Source organism: Peromyscus leucopus, chromosome 16_21, assembly GCF_004664715.2.
Source record: "Peromyscus leucopus breed LL Stock chromosome 16_21, UCI_PerLeu_2.1, whole genome shotgun sequence".
NCBI classification, from domain to species: Eukaryota; Metazoa; Chordata; class Mammalia; order Rodentia; family Cricetidae; genus Peromyscus; species Peromyscus leucopus.
In genome coordinates this window covers 37,782,046-37,797,826 of record NC_051084.1, presented here as the reverse complement: position 1 = coordinate 37,797,826, position 15,781 = coordinate 37,782,046, and the positions used below count along the sequence as shown (strand labels likewise).

Here is a 15,781-nt window from a genome sequence, read left to right as displayed (position 1 = left end):
TTGTAAATCCAGCACTTGGTAGGCTGAGGCAGGGGGACTGTGAGGTCAGCTTGGCCACTGACTGAGACTCCCTTTTTTTTTTTTGAAATAGTTTTTGTCCTGGAACTCACTGTAGACCAGGCTGGCCTTGAAGTCAAAGACCCACCTGCCTCTGAATGCTAGGATTAAAGGCGTGTGCCACCTCACCCAGTCTGGGACCCTAAGAGAAAATTAAGTGGGGGGGGGGGATGATATGGGGGATGGGTTCATTCAACTTCAGTGATCCAGAGTGTAGTGGATAGATACAGACTAATGTGACATAGTAGACAACCCAGGAAGTCCCCCCACACACAAATACACCCAACGGAGGGACAGATGCCTTTAAACAAATGGACAGACACCCTTAGGTTAAACATGGAAGGAAGGAGGGGGAAAAAGCCAGAGAAAGCGGTTTTGAGTTTGAGGCCAGCCTGAGCCTGGGCCTACAAAGCCACCAAGACCAGCTGTGGGGACTGGAGAGAAGGCTGGGCAGTGAAGAGCACCAGCACCAACTGCTCTTCCAAAGGACCCAAGTTCGATTCTCAGCACCCACATGGTGAATCACAACCATAACTCCAGTTCCAGGGAGGAGCCAATGCCTTGTGGCCTCTGCAGGCACTAAGCATGTATGTGATGTACAGACATACATGCAGACAAAACACTCACATGAATAAATTAAAAAAAAGCTGTGAACCAAGCCTTATTTATAGAAATATTAATTCAAAGTGGAAAACAAGCTTACATGTAGAACAAACTCAAACTACTAGGGGAAAAGTTAGACAACTTCTGAGATCTAGAACAGTCAGATATACTAAAAGCACAAAACAAAGTTTGGTAAAATGACTTTAATCAAAATGAAAAACCTTTGTTCCCTGAGACTGTGAGCACACAAGTGAGCCGGGGAGCTCACAGGGGTCTGTGGGTGCTTGGTCCTTCCGGCCATGCACAGTACAAGGAGGGAGCACATGCAGAGGCCTTCACCTCAGGGCCATCAGGGAGCAAAGGACAGGAAGACGCCGAGGCCCCAACAGCCCCTGTGAGGGCATGCCCCAATGACCGCAGGACTCACTTCAAGGGGATGAAGTCTTTAGTACACAGGCCTTAGGGGCACATTTCAGAACTAGACTACAGCACTACAGACCAAAATTTCTGCAAACCCAAAATCCAACAAAGGATTTTAGAATCTGAACAAATGAGGAGTTCTCAGACAAAAAAGGGAGGGGGACAAATGAATGGACGGAGAACATAGACACGTCACCAAGGTGAAGACCTGAACAGATTCTTACTTATAGTGCTGGATTCCACCAGGAAAAACAGATGAGAACCACAGTGGTTCTGTTGGTCACCTGTCTAAATAGCTCAAGTAAAAACAATGACCGTTTGGAGGACTGAGAAACTGGATCATTCCTACACTTCATGTAGGAACTGAGGCTTGCACACAGCTACTCCAAAAGGCCTGGTTCAAAGATAAACAACCTAGCGACTGTACTCCTGGCACTTCCCCCAGAGTCAACACCAATATTCACACCGACATCGGCACATGAATGTTCATAGCAGCTTTATTTGGAAAAGGCCAAAAACTGGAAACGACCCAGACGTCCTCTGACAGGACAGTGAATACACCATGGAATACCACTTGGCAAGAAAAGGGGACAAGCTGCTGGCACGATGAGCCGGGTCAGTCCCCAGAGAACTGTGCTGAGTGAAGGAGTCAGTCCCTAACGGCCACACACCACACAACCCCTCAAACGACATTCTTGAAATGACAAAATAAAAGAGATGAGGAACAGTCTAGTGGTTGCCAGGGCCTAGGGACGGGGCAGGTGGCTCTGAGTGACAGTCCAGGGGGAACCCTGGTAGTGACAGGACAGTGGGTTAGACTTGGGTAGCAGTTACTCAGGTCTACACAGGCGCCAGGTACCACCTGCACCAGTCCAGGCTTTGAGACTACATTACAGTTTGTGAGACAGGACCACCGAGGAAAGCCCGATAAAGGATGTACGGACTCTGCATCTTTCCAACTTTCTATGAATCTGCAATTACTATAAAATACAAAGTTAGGTAAAAAGGAAAACAATAGCTCTAAGTGCATTTTGGCATCCTGCCTTGGAATTCTGCAACAGAAAAGGACATTACTAGAAAAAAACAAAAAGTAACATCCAAACCAAGCCTCCAGTTAAATAATATGACACCAATGTTAACATTTTAATTTGGATAACTGTAACAAGGTTATTTAACATGTTAACACCAGGGGATGTGGAGTAAAGGGCATATGGAACTCTTCTATGAATCTAAAACCATTTCAAGACCCTAACCCTGGTGTTCAAGGTGACTAAATCAGAAGCCCCAGAAGGGCCCAGGTAGCCAAGGTTCTAATGTGCCAGGTGATTCTGCAGCCAAAATTCAGAATTCTTTTCTGGAGAGAGATGATTTTTAAAGTATTTGCTTCCAACCTGAGTTTGTTCTTAGCACATATTCCTTGAGAATACTTTCTTGGCAAGCACACCACTGTTCTCTTGGCCTGCAAGTCTTACTTACCAGGACCCACATTCTTTTGAGGAAGGTTCCAGAAATCCTCCCTCCCCACCCCAGTCTATGGTCCCAGAGCTGAAACTGTGGAAGGAAAATGTAGGTACACTGGACGAGGAAACCTGTGCTTTCCCACCCCCGCATCTCGAAGACAAGGGCCCTGGAGACGGAAAAGGGCACACAATTTGAAATACTTCAGATACAAGAAAACCTTGACTTCTCAGTAGGTGACAAGGAGGTACCAGGTTTATAAACAATCCTCCCTGATCGCTGTTCTCTACCCATTATAGCCACACATGTCCCCGGAGGCTTAAGACAAAAGTACAAGGCAGGTCCTCAACACTGACTTTTCAGCCATGCTGGGCAGGCCCCTGTGTCACTGGGCCAGCCTGCTCACGACTTCAGGAGCCAGAGAAGCTACCTCCCTCCACAGGAGGGAGCAGAGCTAGGGCACAGACTTATTGGGGAATCGTGCTTTTAGATTTGGCACGTGGAAAAAACTGGGGTACATGAATCAAAATATGGCATTGTAAGGGAAATAAAAAGGTACAGACAGGGCCACAGACTTGACTCTCCATCCAAAGCCAGCACTCTTGGTTTGCTCATAAAGTGATGCCAAGAGCAGAGGGTTGGCCAATCAAAAGCAAAGTGCGACAGGCCAAGACCATGTAAAGGCAGTAACTGTACCCACAGGGCACCTGGCTCAGGGAGGTACAGACACTGTGCCATTACGGTATCGGGGGAGAGGCGAGGCCCTGTGGACTAGAGATGATGCTGTTCCTTTCATCCCCCCAGAAACAGGCTTCTTCTGGAGGACTGCCCTGCCAGTCCTATCTCCTAAGGGAAGGCGGGGCCAGCTGAAGGCTCTGGCATTCAGGAGGCCCGGGACCCACATCTTATAATGGCCATCTAAAACGTGGCCAGAATCAGTGGGGGACGGGCTGGCGGCATGAAGCTCCTGCTTGGCTCTCCCCAGCTCCCCACACGCTTGTCCATTTCCAGCTCGGGGCTGCCTGGCAAGCAGTTACACTCCTGGGTTCTGCCCAGGGCTCTTCTCCACTGGGACGTCAGGTCTGCTGTGGTTGGACCCTAAGGAGAGGGGAAAAGAGAATGGCATTCCCAGTAGCCAAGGGGCAGGCTCTAGCAATCCAAATACTGAACCTTTAGGACAAAGACAGCCTGGACAGATGGGCCCTGGGACATCTCAGGAACCATCAAAGCAGTCAAGAACATGGTCAAGAGAGAAACCCACTCCAAGGACTGATGCCACCCATGAGGGACAAAGATGACTTTTTTTTGTTATTGATTTGTGGGTCTGCCCCTTCCCCCACTTCTTTGGGGCAGCAGGGGTTGAGACAGGGTGACCTTGAATGTCAGCTCCTCCTACCTACACCTCCCAAGAACTAGAATTACAGGTGTGTACCGCCACAGCTGGCTTTGAAACTTAATTGTCTTTCTTTCATTCTTCACAGTCAGTCAGTCAGCTCTTCTGACATTTACCTTGGTGTGTACGTATAAACGTGTGAGGGGATGCACGTGTCATGACGTGTATGGAGGTCAGGGGACAACCTGTGGGACTCGGTTCTTACCTTCCACCACACAGGTTCTGGGGACTGAACGTGGGTCACCGGCTTGGCGGCAAGCGCCTTTACCCACAGAGCCATACCGCCAGCCCCTATTTGGTTTTGAGACAAAGTCTTGCTGGCTGGCTCAGAGTTCACCATGCAGTGTGGAGTGACCTCAAACTCAAGGCAGTTAGATCTTCTGCCTCGTCCCCTGGAGGGCTGAGATTCTAGGTGTGAGCCATGGTACCTAGGGGGTGCTATGGATTTCTGACTCCAGGGGCTCAGGCTGCTATGCTGGGCAAAAAGAAACTTCCATAGATGATAAAGCGCCCCTGTGCTACAAGGAAGCAGCCGTATGTTCCAGGACTAACCACGTGTGCCATGACCCCTTGTGTTCTAGAGAAAGTGGGTACTAGAAAAAGAAAATACAGCACCCCTCCCAACTCCCCCACCAAGGGAAATGCACCCCAGCCTGGGGGAAGCGGTCTGCGGTGCCGGCCAACAGCTAAAGGATGGGAAAAGTAAATCCAAGAAAAAAGGAAACAGATATTTACCTTGGTGTTTTCTTAAAACAAAAAACGCTCACTAGTCCACAGTCATTTATCAACTGCAGTTTCCAAATGTGCCAAAGAGGGAAAGGTCTACTGGGAAGGCTGAAGAAGAGAGCGGAGAGAAGAGAGAAGAGGACACGCCGTTGAGTGGCCGTGGGCCTCAGCTCCCCAGCACCACGCGGAAGGCTGGGGAGGGCTCTGGGCTACACAGGGGACGCTGGGGACCGCAGGGGGACGGCACCCATCACAGGGCTGCATGGGTCACGAGTCCAGGATCAGACTTTCAGGAACGGGCCAAGTCACCTGCCCTGTCCCCGCTGCCACTCAGAGCAGCCAGACTCTAATAAAACCTCCTTTATAAACTCTGGAACCTGGCTGAATCAGGTTCCCACACCATAGGTGGCTGGTCCCTGATGCAGGTTTGTTTGTTTTTGAGACAGGGTTTCTCTGTGTAGTCCCTGGCTGTCCTAGAACTCACTACATAGACCAGGCTGGCCTTGAACTCAGAGATCCACCTGCCTCTGGCTCCTGAGTGCTGGGATAAAAGGTGTGCGCCAACACTGCCACCACCCGACCCAATCCCTGACGCAGGCCATTTAAAATTCTTGTACATTCCAAACATTTCAACAAGAGCACTCTCCTGCCAGGGATTCAGCGCCCAAATCCCCAGGGACGGAGTCTTCCTGAACCGTTTAAACAGTGGCCCACCAAAACCAGCACTGTGTAGTAACACTAAACTCTTCGGGGACAGGGACAAACCCAGGGAGACCCCAGAGTCAGGCAAACCTCATTGGGGCACACATCAGGTCACCTAGGTAAAAACTGGCAAACAGGGCGGATAAAGCATTGTAAGGAAGAAATGACCCACAAGCCACTGCGACTCACTCTTTTTATAAGGCAGCCCAGAGAGCGGGCCAAGTCAAGAGGATGAAAACTTCTCCAGCTTCTCCAGGGACCAGAGGTATAGCTCAAATGGAAGAATGCTTGCCTAGTGTGTGCAAGCCTGTAAGTTCAATACCCCCCCCCCCCGCGCCCCCAGCACTTGGAAAGAAAGGGAAGAAAAGCAGGGAAAGGAAAGGAAAGGAGGGCGCAAAGGGGCCGGGGACAGAGGGGGGAGGCAGAGGGAGGAAGGAGGGGAAAATCCCTGACGGAAGACTCGCTCCAAGGAGAACTGCCATTCTTGGCTCACGTCTGTACCTTGAATACAGCCCCTGCAGTCTGAGCAGTGGCTGGAGCCAGAAGACACTCAGGCTTTAAAAACGAGTCTTGGTAAGGCTGATGTGGCCTGGTGAACTTCTGTTCTGGGGTATTCCACAAAAGGCCACGGTGAACACTGTCACCCCCATGTGAACACGGTGAAAAAACACCTTTCTGAAACTGACGTTCCTACAAGGCATGCCTCAGCTGTCCCCTAGTAATGCCTGGAGCCAGAGCAGAGACCACAGGAGCTGAGCCATCACCACGGCTCAGGGTCAAGGGTTTCTGTCCTTAGTACTTTCTGTCACCTCTTGATTTAAAAAAGCCATTTCTACTGTAAAAACATGTTTGTGGTATCAAGTGTGGGTCTCAGTGACCACGGCCCTGTGTTCCCGAGAGGCTGTCTAGCTACGGGCCCTCAAACTCCATTCCTCATCTATCGGACAAGCCCAGCAATTCCCACCTCTCAGGATGGTGGGCAGCTTCGCCAGGGAAGACGGGGTCAGCTCTAAGCATGCCTGCAAAGTAAATGCCCAGGAGGAACTTGGCTCCCTGGGGCGGCCGAGTGGAGCAAGGCAGCAGCCGGCATGCCATCCAGAGCTGCTTCTGAAGCTCAGCTTGGCATTCCTGAGCCTTATCCAAGGACCAATCAACCCAAGAAACCACAGAAACCCCTGGTCTTCACCGCCCAAACCGCAGACTCTGTGAGGCAGCCCAGAGCCTACCCATAACGCAGACTGCCCCCACCCAAGCGTGTTTCTGCTTCCGGTTCCGTACAACCTCACTATCAACGTGTGCTGACCCAGCTCCACACCAAGTGCTCCTCTGAGCCAGCGCCAAGGAAAAGCCCAATCTTGACTCTTTAAGTGACCTAACCCTGATCTTAAGTGGCCTGAGAGTTTCTACCCTGAACATCCCCCAACTTATCGAGAACTAACTAAGCCATCTCTAAGAGGCCACGGACAGAAAAGGCCGTCTGCTCTACTCTGAGTACCAGCTGGCCGTGTGATCCAAGCTACTGCAAACAGTGGGAAGGATGGGCAGAGAAACAGGAGGGTACAGACGGGGAGGAGAGCGCACACGCAGCACGCAGTGGCAGGGTTTCCTGTGGCCCCTGGGCCCCAGCACTGCAGGCTGTACCATGGGGGGGGGCTTACCTGCTGTCTCAGTGGACTTGTCACCAAGCAGCCTGGTCTGGCTGCCTGGGATGGCCTGGAGCTCAGCATTCTCTGGGGATGGAGGCAAGCTCTGGGCTCGGGAGGCCAGGAGTGCATTAAGGTACTGCAACCGTGTGATCTAGAGGACAAGAGAATGGAGAAATTACCCAGCAGGGGCAACCCCGAGACACGGACAGCAGAGCTCCCACCCTCTGACCTGCACGAGACAGGCGGGACTTCAAACCAGCCGAGGGCAGAAAGCCTTCGAGCCACATGCTTTTCTTTTATGGCCAAGTGATTTTAAGATCTACAATGGAGATCAGGCACAAGGCCTCCAGAGAGGTGCAGACTCCAGCAGTCCAGGAAGAAGGCGAGGTCCCACCATTCAGGAGGTGAGCCTGTCTTCCTGGGCTGGGCTCACTCTCCATCTTTTCACAGTGACCAGCTGGACTAGGCCCCTCGGGAGCACAAAGCCAGTTAAAGCAGCGCCAACGCGCAGCCCAAAGTCACCTTAATGAGCTGCAGGTCAGAGAGGGCCCTCACGGTGTAGTCAGGACAGTATGCGGAGGGGCGGGCACCCTCGGGTGGCTCAGGCTGCGGGTCGTGGCGGATGAGCTGGCGTGAAGACACGGGGGACTGGCGAGCTATGGAGGAAATAACCAGAGATGGCGGGAGGCAGTGGGACGAGCACACAGCCCCTAGCGCCTGCCCTCCAAGTGGCCTTGGGGAGGGAGGGGTGGGTGGGAACGTGGAAGACCACGACGGAGCCACCCTGGAACGTTTGCGGGGATCCAGTGGCTACCAAGGTCGACAAGGCCGAAGTGCCGCTCCGCCCCCTACACTGCCTAGACAGGAAGCCCCTCGGGGGACAGAGACACGGGCTCCAGGGACGCCAGCGTCCCGGGCACTTAGACCTTCCGCAGCATCCCGAGCGTCAGGGGCAGCTCTGCCCACCGTGACCACAACCCCCAGAGGGGCCCTGGCTTACCTGAAGACGGAGCTGCCAGGGCGGACACTCCATAGTATGTGAAGGCCCCATTCTCGAACCTCAGGCCCTCTTTTCCAATCTCCACCTCGACCCTGCCCTGGGGAGGGGGACAGAAGCGGACAAGTCATCTCTCCCATCACGAGAGGACAGGAGGAACCTCAGCCCCAGGTGTTTATGGAGGGTGGCTGTGTGGACAGCTCGCTCTCCAGGTCTGAGGACGTGGGAGGCTTCGGGTCTGGGCAGCCGTGGTTACCTGCAGGATGAGAATGAAGTAGTCCACCGGCTGGCTGCGCTGGTACAAGTAATGGTGTGCGGCCAGGCGGTTGTTCTCATCAAACTTCACCTCCTGGTTGACACTGGGATGCTTCAGCAGATACAGCAAGACTTTCTCGGAGATTCGCAAGGGGCTGAACACATCCACCTCTGGCCCGCGGTGGGAGAAAGGGACAGTGTCCACTGGGGCCCAAGTGGCCTGTCATCACACCTGCCTCCTGCTGCCGCCTGGGCTCTCCCAGTGGTCCCTGGGCTGCGGCAATCCACACAAGAGAGCCAAGCAGGGCACACCACACGGGCCAGGTGAAGTGCCCAGAACACGTCTTAGCAGGAGACACCCACTAGCTCTGCAGAGGGCAGCAGATGCTCTTCGGGAGCCTCCGGCTCACTAGGAGCCAAGCTGGTGTCTGGCCTGGGTGGTTTCTTGACCCTCTGGGTGGTGAGACCAGGGGCAAGGACCACCCTTCACCCTCACCTCGGGAAAGGAAGCGCTGGGTGGCCAGGAGCAGCTGAGGCGAGATTTTTACTTTATGTCCATCATCAGGCACCTTGAATAAGGAGAATTCCTCCTTCCGCTTGAGAGGGGTGCTCAGGGCAACAGTCTTTTTCCTCACCTTGGTGTCTGTAGAGGCAGCGAAAAGATGGCATGGGTGGCTATCAGTACCCAATTACGACCACAAACAGAGCAAACGGCCCTGTCACCCACTCCTTCCCCCCCAAGGTCCGGGGATCTTAGGGGGATCCCCAAGGAAGCGTCCTTGGCACTGCTCCCTACGAGACACTCGGCTGCCACGCCCGCCGCACGATAATCCCAGTGCCTAGGATGGAGGAGGCAACAGCCCACATGCATTTCCAGCCATGCCCAGAGGGAGTCTGGCTCTCCTGCAGAAGAGAACACCGCTGTAGAGACCCCCTTCAGGTACAAGTGCCTGAAGATCACCCACGGCAGATGGCAGCAGCTACCCTGGTGACCCTCCCTCCACTGGCCCAGGAACAGAAGTGAGGACACAGACACGGCAGTGCGGGGTCCCATAAGCCACGTGAGGCCCCAGCCATCAAGTGTGGGCTCTGTGTCTGCCCCACGGAGGTGGCCATCGAAGGAAGAGGAAGACACAATCAAAGGTCTCACGGCTGTCTGCTACAGAAGACCTGCTCAGTAGCTGGTCAAGAATGTTTTTTTGTTGTTGTTGTTTTTTTTTTTTTTTCTTTCTTTCCTTTTTTTTTGGAGACAGGGTCTACCTACTACATATCCTCTGTTGGCCAAGAACTCAGAGGTCTACCTGCCTCTGCCTGGCTGGGATTAAAGGCATGTGGATTTTTTTTTTTTTTTTAACCTGTGTGGTGCAGGTGACCAAACTCAGCTCCATTCGAGCCGGACAAATACTCTGCTCCGGAGCCTCGCATCCAATTCAAAGAATACATCGAGGAGCTGTGCACAAAAGAATGTGGGCCAGCAAAAGCAGCAGAAAGACCCGGGCCCGTCAAGGGCAGACACTTCCTTCCAGTGATGGAGGGCTCTTACAAAGCCCTCAGCTCACACAGGGGCCCCGAAAGTCAACAATGGGATGGATGGTCTGCATGGCTTGTGTGGAGGGCAACACTGGCCCACACCACAGCAGGGAAGATGAGGTCTGGCTGGAGCCCTAGACACCATTCAGCAGCATGAAGGCCCACTGGCCTCTGACGCAGATGCTCCAGAGGCTGCAGGAAGGGCTGTGAGTTAGAGAACAACAGTCAGACTCACGGTAGTCTTCAGACTCATCCAAGATCTCAGACCTGATGATCTCCTCGATGACGTCCTCCAGCGTGACCAAGCCCAGCACCTCGTAGAAGGGGTCACCTTCACCTTCGTTGTTCACCTTCTGAACAATGGCCAGGTGCGACTTCCCTGTAGAACGGGGACACTTATTTGCGGTCTGTAGGGACCTCCCAGGTTTCCTCGCACCAAAGGACAGAAGATGCTTGTATACTGGCCACACCACTCCCTTTCCTCGGCACACTAGCAAGGCACACAAGGGCCTCCCTCACACCTGCTACACAAGCATGCTACCCCCTCCTGAACTTATCCTCAGACCTCTTTTTACTGCCCCCTCCACTTGGGTTTTTTGAGACAGGGTTTCTCTGTGTAGCCCTAGCTATCCTGGTGACCAGGCGATCCTCAAACTCATAGAGATCCGCCTGTCTGTCTGCCTCCCGAGTACTGGGATTAAAGGAGTGCGCCACTACCACCTGGGCTGATTTTATTTTATTTTTCTATTCATCTACCTGATTTTATTTTTAAAACAGAGTTTCAAGTCGGGTGGTGGTGGTGGCGGCGGCGCACGCATTTAGTCCCAGCACTAGGGAGGCAGAGGCAGGTGGATCTCTGTGAGTTTGAGGCCAGCCTGGGCTACAAAGTGAGTTCCAGGAAAGACACAAAGCTACACAGAGAAACACTGTCTCGGGGAAAAAAAAAAAAAAGAGAGAGAGAGAGAGAGAGAGAGAGAGAGAGAGAGAGAGAGAGACAGGGTTTCATTACTGTAGCCTATGTTGGCCTGGCAATCACAATGCTCCTGCCTCAGTCTCAGGAGTATCAAGATCAAGTGTACAACACTGTACTTAGTTCTCTTTTGTTTCTTGAGAAAGTCTCACTAACAATCCAGGTTGGCCTGGGCTTTGTGACCCTCTTGCCTCTCTATTGCGAAGAGGACAGACATGCATCCTCAGCAGGTTCTCCCACTTCTGAGAGCTGCCCTTCAGGGGTCTTCCAGAGGATGGGGCTAAGTAAGGGTGGGCATTTAGAATCCGTAGTATGTCAAGAGGAAGAGCCAGAGCTGGCACATGCCACCTTGCTCCTGTGCCTTTCTCATTCAATTTCCTATTTGGCTGATTTAGTAAGGACAGAAAAGCTTGAAAAAAAAAACCAACTCTTACAGGGTTGGCAAATGTTGGGGAGACTTCAGATATTTACTTGGGGTTATATAAGTATTTTCCACCCATAAAACATTATATCTATTTGAAAGACAGAGTACAAGCTATGTATATAATTTAAAATCTTTTAGTTAACATTTTAACACTATATGATATCCAATATAGCTAAAGTATCATTTCAACGTGTAACCAACACAAAAACACAATATATACTTTACACCTCTTTTTACATTTTACAACACACCCCTGAAACCTGGTGTATATGTGCTTAACACTTGCAGCATACCACAACCCCGAAGAGGGTCCACTCAAAGGCTCTAGAGTCATAGGTGGGCTACAGGGTTACAGGATGGAGACAGGCAGGTCTGAGGCAAGGCAATGAGAACACACATGCCTATTACTAGTGAGAAGAATGGTCCAGACCTACATGAGGGCTATGTGCTCCCAGGATATTTTGGAGAAAATGCCCAGGCCTTTTCACGAATCATGAAATATTTACCAAATAAGGCCTCTTTCTTCAGGAGGCTCTAAATGCCCCAGGAAAAGATTAAAGCCTCCCAGGAGGAAAAGGCCAGGTACCCCCAACAACTGCTCAGTCTACTGAGTCAGAGACACTGGGTCAAAGTGCCACATTTCTAAACTCCTTCCGATCCTTGGCGATAGCGCTGGAACCGGCTCAAGCTAGCAGGCAGGTGCCATTTCCACAGGGCTGCTCTGCTGTGGAACACAAACCTGTGAGGCCAAGCGGGGAGGGTCAAGAGTGCAACAGGCAAGTTTGGGGTCCTCAAACCCCAAGCCTGGGCTCTAAAAGGCCACTCAGAGCAGGGAAGCCTCAATGCGGCTCCCTCCTCCCAAGAGTGAGTCCCTCTGACATGCCCCTAACAGAAAGAATTAACTTCTCTTGTGCTCTCAAAGTTCTCTGAAAAAGACTCACGATTCTGGAACCTGTTGCATCAGGATGGTTCAATAATGGGAGAAGTCCTTGGCCATAGGAATACGTAAGACAGAGAGCTTGGAGGGACTGTTTGTCCCCACTGGACAGGACATGGCGAATGAAGGCCATCCCCATTCATTCTCCCAGTTACTCCTCAGCCCCAGACCCACAGACCAAGGGCAAAAACTCAGTGGCAGAGTGCTTGACTAATATGTACATGGCTCTGGGTTCCTTCCCTAGCACTTGGAGGAAAAAAGCCTAAGTCATCCTGACTGCTGACCTCTCTTAGAAGGTGGTCTGTTCTCTTAGCTCTCAGGACTCTCTAAACTTCTGGTTCCTCTTACTTCTGTGGTCCAGCCTGTTTTTGGCATCTTTTCCAGGCCCCTCCTCCTGCATGCTTTGTGCTCCCCAGGGCTCAGGCTCTCTGTACCACTCCTGTAGCTCAGGAGATAGATTACTTCTACACTGATATTCAGATCTTCACCTCCTCTTCAGTCTTTTGTTTGCGGTTCCTATCAGCGGCCTGCTAGGAATCTGCTCCTTGGAACACAAATTCCAATGTAAGGAAACACTCACCTGCTCCCGGCTCCAGCCCTTAAGGAAGCCAATACTGTATCATACAGGAAGACACCTAGGCTCCAATACGAACGACTTCTGGCTCCCCAGCCCTAGCCAAGCAGCAAATGTCTACCTCCTAATGCCTCCCTGGTCACCTCCTCAGGCAAATGTGGCACATTACCTGGGTCCCCACACCATTGTTGTCCACATCAGCCACTGATCAGTAAAAACACTCAAGACAATCTGGGTGTAGGACACACCCTGCTCTTTAGTCTGAGCACTGGGGTGGCAGAAGCAGGCGGATCTGAGTTCAAGGCCAGCCAAAGCTACATAGTGAGACCCTGCCTCAAAAAACAAAACCACCCACACAGTGCTGCTCCTGGCTCATAGCCCTGTTGATCAAAGCCATGTCCATAATGCAATACACAAACAAGCACTCTACTCATCTTGCTTCTGTGAACATTTTCTTAAAATATATTTATTTCTATTTTATGAGCGTTGGTGTTTTACCTGCACGTATATGTCTGTGTGAGGGTCAGATCCCTTGGAACTGGAGTTACAGACAGTTGTGAGCTGTCATGTGGGTGCTGGGAAGTGAACCCAGGTCCTTTGGAAGGGCAGTCAATGCTCTTAACTGCTGAGCCATCTCTCCAGCCCCACCTCTGTGAACATTTTAACTAAATGAAAAACAGCTCTCATCAACCTCATCCTTAACATCATTACCAATTCCTAAAGCTTAAATTCAGTTCTATCCAGACAGGGACAACCCTTACACCTCCACTGTCCCAAATCTGTGACACTGACAGCATGTGAACATCAAAGCACAGGTCCAGCCGGAATGGGACACTACAGTGAACACTTCCTTGCCCACCTCTCTCCCCCCATCCCACATGGCTTCAAATTCACAATCCTCCTGCCTCTGTCCTCAGCTGGGACGTTACTTTCCCACTGACAGGTCAACCAGAACTTACTTGCTCTGGCAAGGCATATGCCACTGTCCTTGATGTGTGTGAACAATGTAAAGACCTTAGCAACGAGAGTTTGGGACATCGGAGGGACAATGGTGGCCTCTATATGACCCTCCTAAAAGGAGGGCTTGTGACTACTCTGGAAGAAATGGGGCCTTATACTTCCAGGTTCGCCCGAAAGGCTAATTCACCTGGAGCTGACAAACACTATCTCAGGAATGACAGTCACGAGACTCACAAGCAGGCCAGACCGAAGTCTCTCGTCTTTGATAAACGAACAGAGCAAGATCGACTCAGCAATCTTCCTACAACCTGGGAACTCAAAGCAGGCGGGGACAGGACAGAACCCTGATGGCTGCCTCCCACACCATGAGAAATGCCTTGCTTCTGGGTGACCGCAGCCCAGATGGACCCTACCCTCCCTATAAAGAGGCTGCAGGACCGAGTTCTAGGAAAAAGCCAGGACACATCTGCGAGGTCCTCCAACAGGCCAGTCAGAGATGCTCGTTCAAGCCTCCCACTCAGCCATTCATGATCTACACACAGGTCTCCCGCAAAGACAAAGGGAGACTGGCATGCAGAGCGCCCGTCAGAGTCTGGCACACGCTGCACTCAATACAAAAGTTGTGTGCTCATTGCCGAGAGCTGCCTCTCGTACTGACGGTCCAGGGGCTGAGTGGACCCGGGGCCAGGAGATTTGCCAGTTCAAGGGGTTTTGCTCCATCCGCCACTTCTCATCATGCAGCCTACTCCACCTAGAGCCCTGGTGCACATCCACCCCTACCCTCCAAGGAAGGGTATCTGGTGGGCAAGGAACACCCAGGCTCTGGAAAGCACCCCAAGGGTGAGGGTAGAGCGCTATAGAGAAACCCACATTATTTTGATTGTTGTTTTTGCTGCCCCCCCCCCCCGATTTCTCTGTGTAGCCCTAACTGTTCTCAAACTCAGAGATCCATCGGCCTCTGCCTTCCCCAAGTGCTGGGATTAAAGGTGTGAGCCACCAATGCCGCTAGGAATCCACATGTTAACATTTGGAGAGCCTCATGGTTTTTACTATCAACCTTAATAGATGGGACCTGGGTTCAGGTCACCTATGGTGAGGCACCATATGGGTTCAGTTCCCAGCACTCATATAATGCCTCACAACCATCCATAACTCCAGTTCCAGGGGGATCCAATGCCCTCTTCCAACCTTCTCAGGCATCAGACACGCAAAACACTCACCTACACATAAGTAAATCTTAAAAAAAAAAAAAAAATTAAAAAGCTGCTTCAACAAACCAGTGAAAGGAGTTGGTGAAAAATGTAGAGTTAAGGGAGAATCCCAGAGACCTTAGGTGAAAAGGGGGAGCATGGAAATAGAAATGGGGGGTGTGGCTTAGGGGAAGAGCACTTGCATTCCCTGAAAAAACAATTTAAACAAAAGGGAGGAAGATGGAGAGCTGGCTGGGCTCTTAAGAGCATTGGAGGACCCAGGATTCAGTTCCCAGCACCTACAGGACGGCTAGCAACTGTCTGCAACTCCAGTCCCAAGGAACCCCTCCCCCTCTTCTGGCTTCCGGAGGAACTGCATGCACGTGGTACACAGATATAATACATGCAAAAAATAAAAATACACATAAAAATAAAAATCTCAAGAAAAAAAAAAACTTTACGGGGGGAAAAAAGCCAGGAAGGGAAATTAAATTATTCATGATGTTGCTTTCAACGACATTAAATGAAAGTTTTCTCAGTACCTGTAGAAAAGTATTTGAGTGCCTTCCTTGTCCTGCAACCTGGAAGGGCCAGGAAACATCACAGGTCCTGCTAATTTAATGTTAAAGAGGCGAAGATAACCATTTCCAGTTACCCTATCCTTTTGACATCCTTTTAGTTACTACCCAAGAATCTGGGTGAGCTTGGAAACCCAAGTGCACAGAGACGGACGGCTCAGGACAAAGAAACCTCTGGGGTTAGAGCCAAGTAGACATGCTTGCTGCCAAATGCGGGGAGAGGGACCGCGGGAGGCTTTTATTCATTCATTTAGCTTTGAGACAGAATCTTTAGCCCAGACTGGCTTCCATCTTTCTAAGTAGGTAGGCCACTACCTACCTGGGTTTACGTGGTGACTCAGAGCTTTGTGTATGTTAGGCA

The 15,781-nt window shown here is 51.4% G+C and overlaps 1 protein-coding gene across 1 annotated transcript in view; it reads right to left on the bottom strand.

The window, feature by feature from the left end:
• Positions 1-1,559: 1,559 nt before the first annotated feature.
• Cnnm3 (cyclin and CBS domain divalent metal cation transport mediator 3) overlaps positions 1,560-15,781 on the bottom strand; it is a 16,973-nt gene continuing 2,751 nt past the window's right edge. The window contains exons 2-8 of the mRNA XM_037199564.1: positions 10,023-10,166; positions 8,754-8,900; positions 8,259-8,428; positions 8,006-8,102; positions 7,528-7,661; positions 7,018-7,156; positions 1,560-3,636 (exon numbers count right to left, since the gene is read on the bottom strand). Of these exons, the coding sequence (XP_037055459.1) occupies positions 3,572-3,636; positions 7,018-7,156; positions 7,528-7,661; positions 8,006-8,102; positions 8,259-8,428; positions 8,754-8,900; positions 10,023-10,166 (896 nt within the window). The 3' untranslated portion in view covers positions 1,560-3,571. The remainder of the gene's footprint in view (positions 3,637-7,017; positions 7,157-7,527; positions 7,662-8,005; positions 8,103-8,258; positions 8,429-8,753; positions 8,901-10,022; positions 10,167-15,781) is intronic.